We start from the raw sequence: 18,797 nt of genomic DNA, 5'->3' as shown, positions 1-18,797 counted from the left end.
ACATTAGTCTTGTTCCATTTGGATGAGTAGTAATATACATATACCAAGTGTGACCATAAGAAGTTAGTAGATTAGTTAGAACCTAACCAAATGGCATAGTGGTAAATCTCACTTAGTTGGAGGGCAATTGGGACAATTAACATTATGCATGAGCCATAAAGACTTGTTTGGAATGAAGGAATATGTGTCCTTATTGTAGAATCATTTCTTTTGGATAATAAAGAGATTAGAGCCAAGAAGAAAAGAAGAACTCATAACTCAAGTCCCATTTTCGTATTCCATGGACAGCCTTCACTAAAAGTGCCATAACTCTCTGCTCACAACTCCGATTCAGGTGATTCTCGAAGATTTGGATTCTACACGGAATTATCTTCGATTTGGTATATTATTTTGTTCTAATAGCTTGTTTATTTGTGGAGAAAAACGAGTTTGAAGTTGGAAGCTCCATGCTGTATGTGTGTCAAAGTGTGATTACGGGTTTGATGAGGATGGAGTGGAACTTTGACTATGGTGGGAGTTCAATGGCAGCAAAGAGCATGATCTTAACCTCCATTAAATCCAAGGTGAGTCCTTAGATAGTGGCTTGGGGAATTTGCATGTTAGGGTTATAATTGGGGTTAGGGATTTTGTGAGAGATAATCATAAATTCATGTCACTAACATGTTAATTGTGTTGATTGTTAGTTGTTTTTGATTAATCATTGACTGGTATATCTTGATCAGTGTTGCATGTTAAAATTCGTGGAAATGATATAGGTGATGTTTAGAATCAATTAGAAGAATTGAGACTGGTTTAGAAGCTTTAAAATGCAGAATTTGGGGTTCTGCAGGTGAAGTAACCGGTTACTTGGATGAGGTAACCGGTTACCTGGGAGCGAAAAGTGAAAAAAATGGATTCTGGGCTGAAGTAACCGGTTACTTGAAATGAAGTAACCCGTTACTCTGCATGCTGAGCAGAATTTTCAGAATTTCGAAAATTCATATCTCCCACTTCGTGTACCCGTTTGACGCGTACCATATACCGTTAGAAAGCTAATAAAGTGTACTATCTAGGAAAATTATCCTTGGTGTCTAAATATTATTTTTCGGTATATCTGACATACTTTTAGTTAAAGTGCGACACTAATACTATGTAAATTGTGTATAGTAGACTGAACTAGCTCATTGTTTCTAACTGCTATGTTATGCTGGAATAAGAATGCTATATTATGATGAAATATGATCATTCTATTGATGCCCATTGTTTCGGTTAAACAATCGGGGTTGTCTGCTTGCGTGCTTTAGCGTTTGCTTATGTGTGTGTATGCTGAATCGAAGTAGACCCGGTACTAAGTTACGATTCGGACCGTGGGTCCTTGAGTTGTCTGTGGGACTGCCCTGATCATGGATCCTAGAGGCACATACCTGAACTACCGTTGCAGTGTGCTTGTGAGGGCCTGAAGGCGTTTTACTCACTTGCTGTATACACACTCGCGTGCTCGGTATGATGGCGTTATGCGGCTAAGTAAGCCTACGCATAACAGGTAAACCATCTCTAATGATGCCATGTAGGCTACATCATTAGGTTCCTATCCGGATGGGCTCATGCGTCAAGACGGCGTGTTGCACTTGCTGTTAACACCACGTGCGTACAGATGGTTAATGGGACGATGTCGCCTCTTAGGCAAGGTCATCTCGCAGCCATGTAGGCTTGTGCGAACCCATTTAATCATTCTTGCAGGGTGCTTGTGTAAGTCTCTTGACAAATAGGCATGGGTGAACCCACCGAGGGTGTGTTAGTAACTTAGTCTAGTGGTATTAACGTACTTCTGGATTCCCCGTATATGGATGCGGGTTTTGCATACTTGGTTGCTTATATAATTGTATATCTGCATTAATCGTCCAATGGTGGATGATTCCTTGTTTTCTCCGTGCTTGTACCGGACGTGAGGACAAAACCCGGATCAATGGTGGATTCGATTTTGTTGATGCATGTACCCTGTAGAACCGAGTGGACCTATAGGATAGGAGGACTCACTGAGATTTAGTAATCTCACCCCAATCAACTCATATTTTTTTTCAGGTGCAGTTTAGTAGCTTTTGGCAGATAGCAGGTTCGGATTGACGGCTTAAGGTGGTGATGGCTCGGAGACCTAGTCAAATCTCATTTTCCGCTGTGCAGATCCATTGAAGACACATGTTTTGTAATTCTTATTGGAATTTCATGTTGTATTGTATTATGGATCTTTCTATATCTAAAGCTTTTGTATGTACTCAGTATCAATTTAACGTTTCATGCATAATATACTAGTCAGTTATGTATGGGGTGTTACAGCTAAAGTCAAGGAACAGGGTTAGTAATTGATCAAGTTTGGTGTTAGATATCCTTGTATTTTGATATAGATAGTTATGTAACATTCTATTTGTATAGGAAAGTTTCCACTGTCCGTGACAAACACGTTTAATGTTACCGTCCTTGGTCTGAATACTGATTTGCTGCCGATGAAAGAGTTTATAGAAAGGTATTGTCCCTGGATATGCTCTTGTGTGTTTTTAATTTTTATGCAATGTGATTGTTACATTACTGTCTTCCTTTGACAGTTTTCCGAAGGATTCCATGATTACGTTGTCTGGCCAGGAGGGTTCCAATTCACAGCTTTCGGCACAGAACTCTGAAAATCAACAGATGACTCCTGTACAGAAATTGCTTTCAAAGGCTGTTGTAATGCCTATTGGGGATATCATAAAACTTAGAACTGTATGTTTGGAAGTTGTTGGCCATTTATTCTGATTTAGTATATATTGCCATTTTTCCGTTGCATTTGACTGTGTATCGTATTATCTTTTGGTTCCATAATTGCAGATTACATTTTGTACGACTGTTGGAGAAACTAAAATGCTGGTTGCCTCTCTGTATGGCTGGTATTATCGTGGTTGTCATGCTTGGTCATGTATTGCGCGTGGTGACAGAGCTCCGTTTGAGTGTGAGGCTGGACATTTCACTGAGGCAGAGATTTTTAGGTTAACATACTTGTCACATGTTTTATGTTATTTCATTTATATGTGTGATTGTCAAGGCACGGAACATGACCTTTTTGAGTGCTCTATGTATACTGCGAATATAGGTATAAGATTGAGATCGAAGTTACTCAGGCCGGGAATAGCTGTAACTTTCTATTTTGGGACCGAGAGTGTGAGTTACTTTTGGGATTGTCTGCTTCTCAGCTGCGTCATACAATGATTAAGGTATTTCCGTTTACATAGTGTTGGAAAAACATAGAAAATTATGCCAGAGTTAACTGATCTTTGTCTTGCAATCTCCTACAGGCTGGCATTCATGATCCCTTGGAATTCCCACTGGCATTGGATCAGATGTTGGATTGCAAGATGGCTTTCAAAGTTAAGTGGCAACCACGTTGGAAGAATGCCTCGGTCGTTATGCTATTGAAGAATGACCCTTTTGTGAAAGAGCTTGCTGATCAGTTTGACACAGATGAAGTATTTGAATTTAATCTGTGCATGTGTTATGCAACTTAAAATCATTATAAACTGACTTTGCGCATATTATGATTTTGTACTATCTTTCGAATGATTTGTAGATGAAACAACCTGGTGTCGAAGCAACGACCACTGTTCGATCCGAACCTAATTTTGTCGTCGTAAGGACGTTTACTGTAGTGAAATGTACTCCACTTTTGATGTACTGTTGAATATTAATTGTGTGATGTTTGTTCACTTATGTAACAGGATCTTGATGTGAGTTCGACGCACAGCACAGATCCACTTACTCCTACTGGAAAAGACACTTTCCAGGCGCATCAAGCGAGTCAACAACCTCGGATGCCACATGTGATGGAGAACTTTCATCAAACAAGTTAAAGAAAATTATAAAAATAGAGAAGATAGATTAGTAGTTCCTGCATAATTTTATGTATGTTTTGGTGTGTTTTTGTTTTATGGTGTGGACATGTTTTATTTCCTTTCCACTTTATTTGTTTTTTGTTTGTATTGCCGCATAAACAAATCAGACTTGTAAGTCTGTTTCTTTTGGTTTGGTAACAACTATGTAATTTTATTTCTGTTATCTTAATATAAGACTTTTCTGGTTTTTCTTAATCATCTATTCAACTGCTATGATATACTTTGTTTTTTTACTCATCTCCAATATCCAAACTAGCATTACATGCTATTGTAATAACATATTGTCACAACTAATAACAACCACAATTTGCAATATTGGTTACGACAACACAGGTAAAAGACACATAAACCATATTCAAAAGTTACTCACGTGAAAATGAACTTGCATTTTTACTGAGAAGTCAACACAACTAGCATGCACCGACCAAATGCTCCGTTGAATGTCATAAACGTATTAAAAAGTTCCTAACATGAAATTGAACTTGCAAGTATGATGAGAAATCAACACACCTAACATGCATCGACCAAATGCTCCGTTGAATGTTATAAATAATAAAAATTAATATATCTGCGCATATGACATTGTATGTATTCTCTTAAATTTGTTGACATTTATCTGAGCACCTGTGGCAATTGGATTGAATGGGATCACCTACTGAGTTAAATAAAGGTACACATGAGAGTTAGAAATATGTTAATGTCCATTCATGTTCTCATTAATAAGGACTGTTATAATAGGTAATATAAAGATTGTACATAACGTTTTGAAATTATAATGACAAGACCTTCCATTTGCATTGTATAAAGTATTTAGCAGATAATGCTTCACTTATTGCCTCATCCCAATCAACTTTCCAACATACCCCATTAATATTATATTTGTTTGTTTCATAACAGTTGTTATCACTTGAGTAATGTGAATCCATACAGTTTTATATTGTAGAATTCATACAGTTTAATATTGTAATTGGAATTGATCTATATAATTAGTCCACTCATATTCTTCTTAGAACTACTTACTGGCATCGTAGCTATCTTTAGGAAATATTCTAGAAACTAATGAACAAACCAGTCATACTAACTCTTCTATTGCTAGACAAAGTAGAAGACTTAGAATGAAGGAGAAGAGAGATGCACAATGCACTGAATCAGATCATTCTCAAAACTTGGTAGATAAAACTGATGTAAGTGATGCAAGGAAGAAAAGAAGGCTGATATTGCAAAATAAGAAATCATCATGTGGTCATCCCAGTAGTGCCCCATCCCCAAGTACAGTCTCCCCAGTTTCTATTCCAAATGTAGAAGATAGAGCTCATTCAATTGATGCTCGCAAGAAAAGAAGGCTTATATTGGAGAATAGAAAGTTTTCTGTCATACAACCTGAAACACAATATTCCCAAGTGCCACTGTCTAACTCCGAGGATGATTGCAGCTCATCCAATACTTCAGACTCTGAGGATGATATGGAACAAGCACCCTTAGCAGATTCAAATTTACAAGGTAATGTTACAAAGAATAAACATTTCAACGGCATATCAAATATTTAGATCACAAATGACACTATATTAATTTCTAAATCTGCAGAATATTCTGATATAGGGGATCAAATATGGGAATGTACATATTGTCATGCACACATGTGGCTTCAAGAACGTGCCAGTAAAACCAAAAAGGGACATGTTCCAACATTCCATCGCTGTTGTCGCGGTGGTAAAATTGTTGTACCTTTACTTGAAGAGCCACCCCCACTGTTGAGACATCTGTTGTTTAACAAAACATCTACCGAGAGCAAAAATTATCGAAATAATATTCGAACATACAACTCAATGTTTTCGTTTACTTCTCCTGGAATGAAATTTGACACCACATATTCAAAGAAAGGAGGACCACCAACTTTGAGACTGCACGGTCAAACCTGTCATCGAATAGGTACTCTACTACCAGAAACTGGAGACCGTCCGCAATATGCTCAGCTATATATTTATGACACAGATAATGAAGTTACTAATAGAATGAAGTGTTTCAGGTATTTCTAATATTCCACAAATAGTTAAGGTCTTCGTGATCGTTACCTATATTTATTTTTAACGTCGCATAAAATGCGCAGAGACAATACTGAAATTGACGAGAACACTGTTCATAATTTGAAGATCATGTTAGATGAGTTCAATATTCATGCAAAAGTTTTTAGAATGGCGTGGGATGTCCTGGACGATAATGCATTCTTAGACTTAAAACTGAGGGTTATATGTGATAGACCTGAGGATGGACGCGTGTGTAACAGACCAACGGTTTCAGAAGTTGCTGCACTAATTGTGGGAGACATTGATTCTGCTTGTAATAGGGACATTATTATTCAAGCACGCAACGGTGGTTTGCAATGTATTGATGAGTTTCATCCAGCATATTTGGCATATCAATACCCTCTCATATTTGCGTATGGTGAAGATGGTTATAGGAAAAATATATTGCATAGATATCGCCATGAAACTGAGGTTACCCGACAAAATCGTCAGAGCATCAAGGACTGGCTTTCATACAGGTCACAAGACCGTAGCAAGGAGGCAAAAACTTTGCTACACTCACGCCGTCTGTTTCAACAGTTCTTGGTCGATGGTTATTGTATGATGGAATCTGAAAGGCTGAACTAGTTGCGAAATAATCAATCAAAAATAAGAGTGGGAAAATATAACAGGTTGACAGATGAATGCAATAACGGTGATGGCAGACAACAACAAAAGCGGGGAAAGCGAGTTGTCTTGCCATCATCTTTTGTTGGGGGAAAAAGATATATGGATCAACTGTATTTTGACGGAATGGCAATTTCAAGTAGATTGGGTTTTCCAGACCTATTCATTACATTTACTTGCAATCCAACATGGCCAGAAATTATCCGTGCCTTGTCCGAAACTGGGTTACAACCACACGATCGACCCGATATTATTACTAAAGTCTTCAAAATCAAATTTGACGAACTCATTGCAGATATAACAAAAAAGCATGTTCTAGGGAAAGTTTTGGCCTGTAAGTATGGTTTTTTATGTTCTTTTAATTAATTAACATCTTCTTCCTAAATTGAAATTACATATTAACTAACTGGTACATTTATAGTTATGTACACTATTGAATTTCAGAAGAGGGGATTGCCACACGCTCATATTTTGATTTTCTTACATCCTCAGAGCAAATACCCCACACCATCGGACATTGACAACATCATCTGTGTTGAAATACCAGACCCTGCTGTTCATCCGAGGTTGTATGCGTTGGTTAAATCTAACATGATGCACGACCCATATGGAGTGGCGCGCACGACATCAACCTGTATGAAAAATGGTAAATGCTCTAAATACTTTCCAAAGAAGTTTAACGAGGAAACTATTGTTGATGCAGAAGGTTATCCCCTCTATAGGAGAAGATCAAAAACCCACGTTATTGAAAAAAATGGTATCACATTGGACAACCGTCATGTGGTACCTTATAACAAAAGATTTCTCCTCAAATATAACGCACATATAAACATGGAATGGTGTAACCAGAGCACTTCAATCAAATATCTTTTCAAATACATTAGCAAAGGCTATGACAGAATAACAGCTTCCGTGTCAACCAACAACAATGAACCGGTTGATGAAATAAAATAATACTTAGATTGCAGATATATCTCACCATGTGAAGCATGCTGGAGAATTTACTCCTTTCACATTCATGGTAGAAGACCAGCAGTTGAACGTATGTTTTATCACCTGGTAGGCGAAAAGGCTGTTTACTACACTGATCACGATCGAATGGAAAATGTTTTGGAGAATGCAAGTGTTACTGATTCCATGTTTACTGGTTGGCTATCTGCAAACTCAAAGTATACTGAGGCATAGTCACTCACTTATGGTCAATTTGTATCTAATTTTGTTTACCACAAAAAAGAAAGGGAGTGGAGGCCCCGCAAACAGGGATTCACCATTGGGAGATTGATATGGGTTCCACCAACAACAGGTGAACTTTTTTACCTGCGGATGATGTTGACGGTAGCCAAGGGACCAAAAAGTTATGAAGAAATTCGCAAGGTCGGTAATACCCAGTATGAAACATTTAGAGATGCATGCTTTGCCATGGGATTTCTGGAAGATGACAAAGAATATATTGGTGCTCTCAAAGAGGCCAGTGAATGGGGCTCTGGACATTTTGTCCGAAAACTATTTGTGGTGATGCTATTGTCGGGCGCTGTTAATCGCCCAGCACACGTTTGGAAGGAATCATGGCAGCTGTTATCTGATGGTGTCCTACATGCTCAAAGGCAATTGGCTTTAAATACAGGTTTTTAAGAGTTTAAATTTAAACAATATATACTAAATTATTGCTACAGTTATATTATCTATCACTCTATATATATATATATAATTACAACCAAATGGATCTCTTCTATTAGCCAATGCCTAACTTTCTTCTTTATAATGTTGAAAAACAGAATTGGTTCTCACAGATGCCGAATTGCAACATTTGACCCTGATTGAAATAGAAAAGCTGCTTCAAGAAAATAAAAGGACACTAAAATATTTCAAACCAATCCCTTATCCAGATGGATATGTTCTGCAACAATTAGATAATAGACTGATATATGACGAACGCAATTATAACATTGCCAAAACAAAGACAGAATTCACAAATCTCTTTCGTGGACTTACAGGTAAACCATTGAAATTATTATTAACTAAATTTTATAATACTACTGTTTGTTTGGTTGATCGTTTAGCGATTCATAATAACTATATCACTAGTTATGTTATTGAAGAAACCCAATTTTGTGAAAGACCTTACTGATCACCTTGACCCAGATGAACAGAGAGCTATGTATCAAAAAATTATGCGCGCAGTTGAGTCGCAGAATGGTGCAGTCTTCTTCCTACATGGTTACGGTGGAACCGGTAAGACATACATGTGGAGAACACTGGCGGCAGCATTAAGGTCAAAGCATGATATATGTCTGACAGTCGCAACCAGTGGTATAGCATCATTATTGTTGCCAGGAGGTCGAACTGCACATTCAAAATTTAAGATACCAGTGCCAACGCTAGATAATTCTACTTGCAAAATTGAGTACAATGATGATGTGGGAGACCTTCTTAGACAAACTAAACTAATTATTTGGGATGAGACTCCAATGGCACACAAGCATACTTTTGAAGCACTTGATAGAACGCTCAGAGACGTAATGTCTAAATACGGTAACTCAAAGGAGATGTTTGGTGGAAAAGTTGTTGTTTTTGGAGGTGATTTCAGGCAGATTTTACCTGTTGTCCCTCGAGGAAGCCGTTCGGATATTGTACATTCTGCCATAAATGCGTCTTACATATGGAATTCTGTTCAAGTGTTAACATTAACCAAAAACATGCGCCTGCAATCCGGTCCGACCCAAGATGATAAAAATGAAATGCAACAGTTTTCTGAATGGTTGTTAAGAATTGGCGAAGGAAAAGTATCTGAGCCCAATGACGGTGTGACAGATTTTGAAATTCCACCTGACCTGTTGATAACACAGTTTGAAGACCCGATCGTCGCCATTGTTGATGCTACATATCCTGACTTTATTCACAATTTTCATTCAATCCAATACCTTAAGGGTCGAGCAATTCTGGCTTCAACATTAGAAATTGTGGAACAAATAAACAGTCATATCCTTGACTTAATCCCAGGTCTACATCTCTCTCACTACCCTTTATGAAAAACAACTTTTCATATTAATTTCACTTAACTCATTATATTCTTCATACAGGAGACATGCGGGATTACTACAGCTCCAATACTGTTGATAAGTCCGAAATCAATGACGACACAGTGGTAAATATCCTAACTCCAGAATTTCTCAGTTCCCTCCGTACATCTGGTTTGCCTACCCATCATTTAAAGTTAAAGGTTGGAACACCAATTATGCTCATGAGGAATATTGATCAGTCAGAAGGACTATGTAATGGAACAAGGTTGATAGTAACAAAATTGGGGACACATGTTATTGAAGCTTCGATAATAGCTGGAAAGAACTGTGGCAATCAGGTTTACATCCCACGAATGGATATGTCACCTTCCCAATCACCATGGCCGTTCAAGCTCAACAGAAGACAGTTCCCCATTATAGTGTCATATGCCATGACAATTAACAAATCCCAAGGACAGTCTTTGGATACTGTTGGTCTATACCTACCAAGGGATGTTTTTACACATGGACAAATATATGTTGCACTATCAAGAGTGACAACAAAACAAGGAATCAAGATATTAATACATGATCAACATGCAAAAGTTAAAACAACAACTACAAATGTAGTTTACAAGGAGATCTTCGACAATATATAATTCCTGTATTTGTTGCTTTTATTATACTGATTCTTAAATTTAAATCCCTTTTAAGGTTTACTGACAGATCAACACTAAAAAACGTCAAAAGCAATTATAGTGATAGCTGCCAGTTACTGCAATATACTATCTGGGAAACCTATAAACGTAACATATTGCACAACGACATCGGACATCAACTCTAAATACAATACATTCACCGGCATCGATTTTATGACATCTACAAAACATATCCCACCCAGGACCTAACTCAGTATTGTAAGGATCATGAATGTTTGACAGTATCATTGTTGTGGACATACCGCTGTCCCCACATAAAACAAGGGCTTCATACCCACAACTTCCCAAGATTCTTGCAGTATTTAACCCCAACTTCTGCAATACAAACACAAACTGTTAAATCATACAAATACTTCATTAAACCTTAACCCAAAAAACAGAAAAGTATTAGAATAAGTTACTAAACTAATTTTCCCTCATTTAATGAAGACTGAGAAACTGCAACAACAAATGAATGAATGTTGTCATCAAATGTGTATCTGCTGTGAAAGTACGGTAAATCCACCCAATCTCCCACTTCTTTAAACCAATTTATTCCAAAATTATTGTCCCCATAATAACCAAATTCAACAATAACGCCCGCAGGAAAATCATAATATGCTTCTAACAAGCACCACCCACTTATTATCATCGGATGATCGCCAACTTTATTAAAGATCAACTCATGGTGGACACCTTGGTTGTTGAGCACTGTCCAAACTTTGTTTAATTCGTCATTGTAATTCAGTGTGAATTCTGGATCAATTTCAGGATACATCTTGAAGATTACAATACTTAATTTATGAGTGGAGATAATTTTAACATAATAAACAACATAAGACCAATGCTTAATTACTCAATAAACTGCTGTACATACCTGTGAACATACTTTCGCAATTAAAAAACAATCAATCTGTCTGGAATGAATCAGAGTTCCTGTTTTATCCATTTAGTAGAAACCAAAGACACAACTTGTGTTTGTATGATACTAAAAACACTGCAAACTATACCTGTTTCAATCAGGTTTTGAGTCTATTTATAGAACAACAAACATATATGGTATCAATATTGTAACATTCACATTTAATTTCAGTTATAAACATTCATTAAAAACTATCTTATAAAACACATCTATTAATATAATAACCACACAATAAACTTAATATTACATTAAACATATTATAGGACTTATCCAACAACTGACATGAAACATAAAGAAACGTGTTAAAATTACATCAAGCTTCGAACAACATAAAACAAACACAAACCCACGACTAATACATAACTATTGTCACACCATCATTACTAAAACTATCATTACATAACACACTCATATTTCAACTGCCATCTTGCTCTTTAATTTAACCACAATTATCCACACCGGGATCGGTTGACCACTGCCACAACTACCATTTGTGTCCCAGGTTGCACTGATGAACAAGGTTTGTCGCAGATTACAAATCTCAGCCGATCACCATCTTGAATGCCTCCTTCCTTCACAAAATCGCACCAACCCTTCCAAAGATATCTCTCAACGCAATACTCCCTCTTGGAATAATGAAGCTCACACTTGAATACCCTTTTGAAGTCAGAATCACGAAACAAGACGCGCGTATAGCGCTTGTCCAAGCAATTGCGGACGACTTCTTGAGGAAATTGCTGCAACAATGGCATATAATCTATCATCTTTAACCATACAACTTAAATAGAAGTAGAGGAAATTCAAAAACAAGAATGTTTGAAAAAACTTAACCCAAACATAACTAACGTAATATACTTACAAGCACATTTTCGGAAGCTACTTTGACAGAATCAATAACCTTACACCAGGAATAGTATTTGTATCCATCCTCTTCCTTCGTATCAATGGATTCCACCCTCCTGCTCCTCTTTTCTTTTGCAATCGTAACAGGAGAAGACCTCCTGTTAGCCACATCTCCACTCGCCAAACTATTATCATGTTTCCCATCAATGGATCTTTCAACGACAACCTCTTTCCTAGTTATTTGGCTCCATAAACGAGCACTTCTTCTACGACCACTGCCAGCCGTCACATTTACCTCACTCCCAATGTTCAGCATTTCCCAACTTCTCTTCCATTCTTTCTGAATCCGCCTCTCCTCCAACACCCTCTTTATGAGAACTTCATTTTTGAGCATATCCCATGTTTCATCAAATTCCATCTTCGCTGCATTCCTGCTAAACAAAGACTATTCAGAATCAGTATATAATTTCTAATAAAACTTGAATCATCGCTTGAACATGCAAATAGAAATAACAAATCGTGTATCAACATTAGCTGATTATCCCGTCTACATTACAAATCAAATTTACACGCAGGAAATCACCTTCCACCAGAAATCATTGAACTGTTCTCACCCATTTCACTCATTCCTCAACCAAACTTCTGAAAAACTAGGCGTAAAACCTTTGAGGGCATAAACCTTATATTAAAAATCGAAACAACGTAACGTATAGAAACAAACAGAACGTTTCCTACGTCATAAGAAGTAATATATTACTCTATTCATCACTAATGACACTAAAAGCCCATTACTACTCACACCTGACCATTCCTGTATTACAACCACCGAAATACTTAATGTGATAATTCTTTTCAATACAAACTTAATTCCAAACGTTAACCGTTATATTAAAACTAATAAACACACCCAATAAATAACTACAACAATATAAAAATCTTTAGAACATAAAAATAATTCCCAAACGAACAAATTATCTTTCCACTATTAGGTCAATAAAAATATAACAGATAAATGTAATAGTATTATTAGAACTTCTTTTTATATTAATCAAGAACAATAATCTATCGGAACTTCAGCAAATAATATAATTAATTCAAAACAAAAACACTACCATAAGGATAACACATCTATCTTATCATTTAATACATAAAAAAACTTCATTCACAATTGTTATATGATTGTTCACGGGAAGATAAAAAAAAAACATAAACTTCCCCTGTATCCCACCAAAAATGAACAACTATAAAACCAACCATACTGTTCAGGCCATACATATTACCAAAAAACTAAACACAGTCAATATTACAATTCCAAATCCAATACACCCTACCCCTTGACCAACGTAACATATAGCCGTCTCGGAGGATTCTCTATGGTGAACCACAAGGTATCTCCAGTTCGGACATCCCTATTCTTCACATAGTCGTGCCATCCTCCAGCCATAAATTTTTCCCTCTTAAACGGCTTTTCGTTCCGCATTGGCCAGCCAATCTCCACATGATAACTCCTCCGAGTATCTTCATCTATAAGCTCAATGCCTCTTTGATTCCACAACAGATAGTGTTTTGAAACACAGGCAGGAAAAGACTGCAACGAAAACATATCATTGTTAAATCATTGACCGTATCGATTATATCATAACACATAAAAACTCACAGTACTAAAGTATTACCTGCACATTAGTCTGCATGCTCTGTCCGTCTTTAACCTCAACCTTCCAACTGTGGTAAAAATCATATCCTTCATCCCCTAACTCATCACTCCCCGAATCAGAGCTACGGTCATCGACACAAGGATCCTTCAATAATTTGACAACTTTCATCTGATTTACACTATATTTTTCAAACAGACCTTCATACTCCTCATCTGAGCTAACATATCTGGAGTATCATCAAAAACATTAATGGCGGTCTTTCAAATAAACAAAATAAATGTCCTAAAACAGAATACCTACACAAATTTAGCCTTCCTCGATTTGGCCTTCAAACCCTCTCCGGCAACAGTCTCACCACTTCCCTGCCCGCCATCGGCTTCTAAACAACTACATATGAAAAACAAGCGCAATAACATAAATACAATATCAAAACATACAAAAACAAAGAAAATATGAACCCTTTAAATTCAAAACTCAATAATTTAAGATGATTTACCAGTTGAAAGCACCAGGTGCGGATGTATGGACGTCTGATTTGCCAACAACAACAGCAGCTTCTCCTTCGTTATTCATTGCGATTTCATCACCGCCATCCTTAGTATTATCAACACAAACAGGATCCACAATAGAGCAAAAATCTTCAAAGGAGATCGACTTAGACCTCTTCCCAGTCTTCTCCTCATTCTCTTCCTCTTAATAAAGGTAGTCAGCATATAGTTCTTTTAATTTGGAATCATACATACTGACAACCTTATTAGATGAGCAACTGCATGCATACCGAACATTATTAGCAATGTCATTCAGGCAAGTGGATAATCGGTAAATCGACAAAAACAACAAAACCACACAAATGGGTACCAAACAAAAACAATGCATGAACAACTACCAGATTCTAATACCTATTATAAAACACAACACCCAGCACACAAATGGGTACCATAAAAAACAATGCATGAACAACTACCATATTCTAATACAGATTAAATATTACAGACCTTCTAAAACTAACGGGAATAACAAAATCGAGAACCACAACACACATGCAAGAAGAAAGACGAAGTGTCACTGTTAGAAATGGAAAAAACACGATAGAAGTACCTTTCATCTTCAACTTTGCGATCAGACCTAGCCATTGTTGTGCTCTGCGAAGTAGTAAGCAAAACGGTTCGAAAATGACCAACAACCTAGGAAGCTTCTATTTCGGAAGTACTTCTAAACTCTGTAAACAAAAGAGACAAAATGCAGTGTACCACTACTGACTCTTTGTATCCTATTATGTTTCCAAAAACTTTCTATAACAGTTGGGATTCATTAAATATATTATTTAACAATTATAACACACGTGATATATTTGTGATGCATGGACCCTTCATCATGTAGTACCTTATGCATTCCATTTTATTAAATAGTATAAATACAACATATTTACATTTTTGGTACACAAATTAATATTTTACACAATAAGTTATTATTACCAGGATTAAATACAATTCAAAAAAATGGAAGCTTAAGAGGTATGGATAATACAAATATATTCAAAGAAATATTTATCAAACCCTCAAAAATATTTACAAAAATTTTAGGTAGACAAATAACTATTAGTTGACCCAAATGACACGTGTAAGACCCTTCTAAACCCCGCGAAAATTTATAAAATAGTTCAGAGTAAACATGAAAACAAGGGCGCCACAATTTAATTAAAAACAATTTAATATAAATCAATTGTCATGCTTCACTTAGGAACGAATCATCCATTTAACAAAATCATGCTTCTACACAGCGGAACATTAATCAACGGATAAGCATAACATCATATATGCAATATCTCAAAAAATTACTCCAATAACAACAAAATAGAGTATCACCATAAACTCTAAACTAGCGTTCCCCCCAGTGTTACAATATCAGAGCATGACACCGACGCTATACTAAACAAACTGACTCATGAGCTAATCCTCACCGAGCCGAAAGCCGCTATCCTCAATCTGAAAATATCAACAGTAAGGGTGAGTCTCATTCACAATTAACAAATGTTATCGAATCATAAATAATAACACATCATAGTCACATTATTCATCCAATTTCATTATATTCAGATTGTCAGGAAGTACTTATCAACACAACAACAATAGAATACATTACCAAAAGACAACACCATAAAAATTACACCATCATCAAATATTATAACATTGGACAATCTTCCATTCATGTTATAATTATACACAACAACCTAATGCAAATGCAACTATATGCATGTGGTACCAAACATGGGATAACCCATCTCACCGATCCACCACCATAAAGATTAGGCTACTTCTCTCACCAATTCCACACAATGGGAATTATCTACCGCTGTCCCACCACCATAAGGGATACAGCCCACAACATGATTATGAAATGCATGTATCAACCATAACATGCTCATCATCAACATTAATCAACCAGATATCATAATCATCAACCACCACAATAATCAACAGCCACACACAGTGTGAGATATTGGATCGAACTCTAGTATTGTCGAAGGGTAGCTTCTTGGTTCGACAGTTCGACAGGGTTAAGCATGAAGTCGAAGGATTGTTCACATGCTGGTGTCGAAGTGTGCATGCTGTAGTCGAAGATGGGTCTAGCATGCAGATGTCGAAGATGCTAGAGTTATTAGCATGTTAAATTAGGTTTTAGTGTTTAAACCCTAATTTGTTAAGTTAGCTTGTTTATTAAGTTGGCTTGTGTAATGGGCCTTGCTGAAAAAGCCCATTAGTTAGTATGTTAGGTTTTATTATAAATAGCATACTAGTCTCTCATCATTGAAAAGCTGCAAATCCTAATTTAGGGTGAGAGAGGTTATTTGTTAATCTTGTAAACTTGTAATCTTGTTTTAAGAGAAAGTAAAAGAATAGCAGTTATAACCAATATTTGTGTTCCTCTTCTTCCTTGTCCTTTATTCTTCCTTGTTTTATACTTTGTTCTTGGCATTGAATTCACAACAAATTGGTGCGGTGAGCGTGGAGAAGATGCCTTAAACAAAGTATGAGATTGAAAAGTTCACCGGAGTGAATGATTTCGGTCTGTGGCGCTTGAAGATGAAAGCCCTACTGGTTCAGCAGGGTTGTTTGGAAGCGTTGAAGGGAGAGGCAGCCATGAATGTTGCATTAACGGCAGCGGAGAAGACAGCTATGATCGAGAAAGCACACAGCGCAATTCTGTTGAGCCTTGGTGATAAGGTTCTCCGGCAGGTATCAAAGGAGACGACGGCATCAGGGTTATGGGTGAAACTTGAAAGTTTGTATATGACCAAATCGCTGGTAAATCGACTCTACCTGAAGCAAGCTTTGTATTCATTCAAGATGATTGAAGACAAAGTATTGGCTGAGCAGTTGGATATGTTCAACAAGCTGATTCTTGATCTTGAAAATATTGATGTGAAGATCGATGATGAAGATCAAGCGCTGTTACTATTGTGTTCTTTGCCTCGATCACATGCTCACTTCAAAGAAACTCTCTTGTATGGAAGGGAGTCCCTGACGTTTGAAGAAGTTCAATCAGCCTTGTACTCTAAGGACTTGAATGAACGAAAGGAGCATAAACCTTCGACTGTTGGCGAAGGTTTGGCCGTTAAAGGAAAACTCTTACGAAAGGATGGTAAGTTCGACAAGAAGAAAGGCAAAAGCCAGTCGAAGATTTACAGTGGCGAAGCATCTGGCATTCGATGCTACCATTGTAAGAAGGAGGGTCACACAAGAAAGGTGTGCCCTGAACGCTTGAAATATCATGGAGGTAAGGATAATGGCAACGCTGCCATTGTTCAAGATGATTTCGAATCATCTGATGTTCTTGTGGTTTCAAGCAGTGACTCTAAGAAGGAGTGGATTATGGATTCAGGTTGCACTTGGCACATGACTCCAAACAAAGACTTGTTCGAGGAATTATGTGATCAAGATGGTGGATCAGTATTGCTGGGAAACAACAAGGCTTGCAAGATTGCAGGTGTTGGATCTGTGAGATTCAAGCTCCATGATGAGTCAATAAGGTTGTTGACTGAAGTCAGGTATGTTCCTGATTTGAAGAGAAATCTGCTTTCTCTTGGTGAATTCGACAAGAAAGGATATGTTTTCCAAGGAGAGAAAAGTATCCTAAGAGTCATGAAGGGTTCGAAGGAAGTCTTGAGAGGCGTGAAGAAACAAGGCTTGTATACCCTTGAGGCTGAAGTTGTAAGTGGTTCGACAAATGTTGCATCCACGAAACCTTTGTCGAAAACAGAAATCTGGCACATGAGATTGGGCCATGTCAGTGAAAGGGGTCTGGTCGAATTAGGGAAACAAAATCTGCTTGGTGGAGACAAAGTCGAAAAGCTGAAGTTTTGTGAACCCTGTGTACTTGGAAAATCTTGCAGAGTGAAGTTCAACAAAGGCAAACAAAGAACACATGGATCCCTTGATTACATCCATGCTGATCTTTGGGGGCCTGCAAGGTGTCCATCACATTCAGGAGCAAGGTATTTTCTATCCATAGTAGATGATTATTCCAGAAAATTATGGGTATTCATCCAGAAGACTAAGGATGAAACTTTTGAGAATTTCAAAAGTTGGAAGACTCTGGTTGAAAATCAGACTGGCAGAAAGGTCAAGAGGTTGAGAACCAACAATGGCCTTGAATTTTGCAATGAGGCATTCGACAGTTTTTGTGCTGCCTCTGGTATTGCAAGGCATAGAACTACTGCAGGTACTCCACAGCAAAATGGTTTGGCTGAAAGGTTTAATCGAACTATTTTGGAGAGAGTCAGATGCATGTTGACTAGTGCCGGTTTAAAGAAGGTGTTCTGGGCTGAGGCTGTTTCGACAGCAACATATCTGATAAACAGATGTCCTTCGACAGCATTAGATATGAAAACACCTGAAGAAGTTTGGTCGGGACATCCACCAGATCTCGACAAACTGAGAGTATTTGGCTGCATAGCCTATGCTCACATTAGGCAAGACAAGGTCGAACCTAGAGCTCTGAAATGCATGTTCATGGGATACCCTGAAGGAGTCAAAGCTTATAGGCTATGGTGCCTAGAGCCAGGTCACATAAGGTGTATCACCAATCGAG

General features: G+C 37.3%; 1 protein-coding gene, 1 long non-coding RNA gene and 1 pseudogene across 2 annotated transcripts; all 3 read left to right on the top strand.

Moving 5' to 3' along the window:
• The first annotated feature begins 147 nt into the window (after positions 1 to 147).
• Positions 148 to 2,303, top strand: LOC131646863 (uncharacterized). Its single transcript, XR_009297650.1, has 3 exons — positions 148 to 334; positions 420 to 563; positions 2,062 to 2,303. It is a non-coding gene; the product is annotated as an uncharacterized LOC131646863 (long non-coding RNA).
• Positions 2,304 to 5,014: 2,711 nt separating this feature from the next.
• LOC131650071 (uncharacterized) lies at positions 5,015 to 6,550 on the top strand. Its single transcript, XM_058919811.1, has 3 exons — positions 5,015 to 5,399; positions 5,484 to 5,925; positions 6,007 to 6,550. Exons 1-3 carry the CDS (start codon positions 5,015 to 5,017, stop codon positions 6,548 to 6,550), a joined length of 1,371 nt encoding a protein of 456 aa, XP_058775794.1.
• Positions 6,551 to 6,715: 165 nt separating this feature from the next.
• LOC131650070 (uncharacterized) lies at positions 6,716 to 10,247 on the top strand (annotated as a pseudogene).
• Positions 10,248 to 18,797: the final 8,550 nt, after the last annotated feature.

Source organism: Vicia villosa, linkage group LG2, assembly GCF_029867415.1.
Source record: "Vicia villosa cultivar HV-30 ecotype Madison, WI linkage group LG2, Vvil1.0, whole genome shotgun sequence".
NCBI classification, from domain to species: Eukaryota; Viridiplantae; Streptophyta; class Magnoliopsida; order Fabales; family Fabaceae; genus Vicia; species Vicia villosa.
Note: the sequence above shows the minus strand (reverse complement) of the source record. Positions and strands in the feature narration are given on the sequence as shown.

Coding starts and splice junctions, on each gene's coding strand:
- LOC131650071 (XM_058919811.1), top strand. CDS start 5,015: ATGAAGGAGAAGAGAGATGCACAATGCACTGAATCAGATCATTCTCAA. Junction 5,400..5,483: donor AGCAGATTCAAATTTACAAG/GTAATGTTACAA, acceptor CTAAATCTGCAG/AATATTCTGATATAGGGGAT. Junction 5,926..6,006: donor AATAGAATGAAGTGTTTCAG/GTATTTCTAATA, acceptor TAAAATGCGCAG/AGACAATACTGAAATTGACG.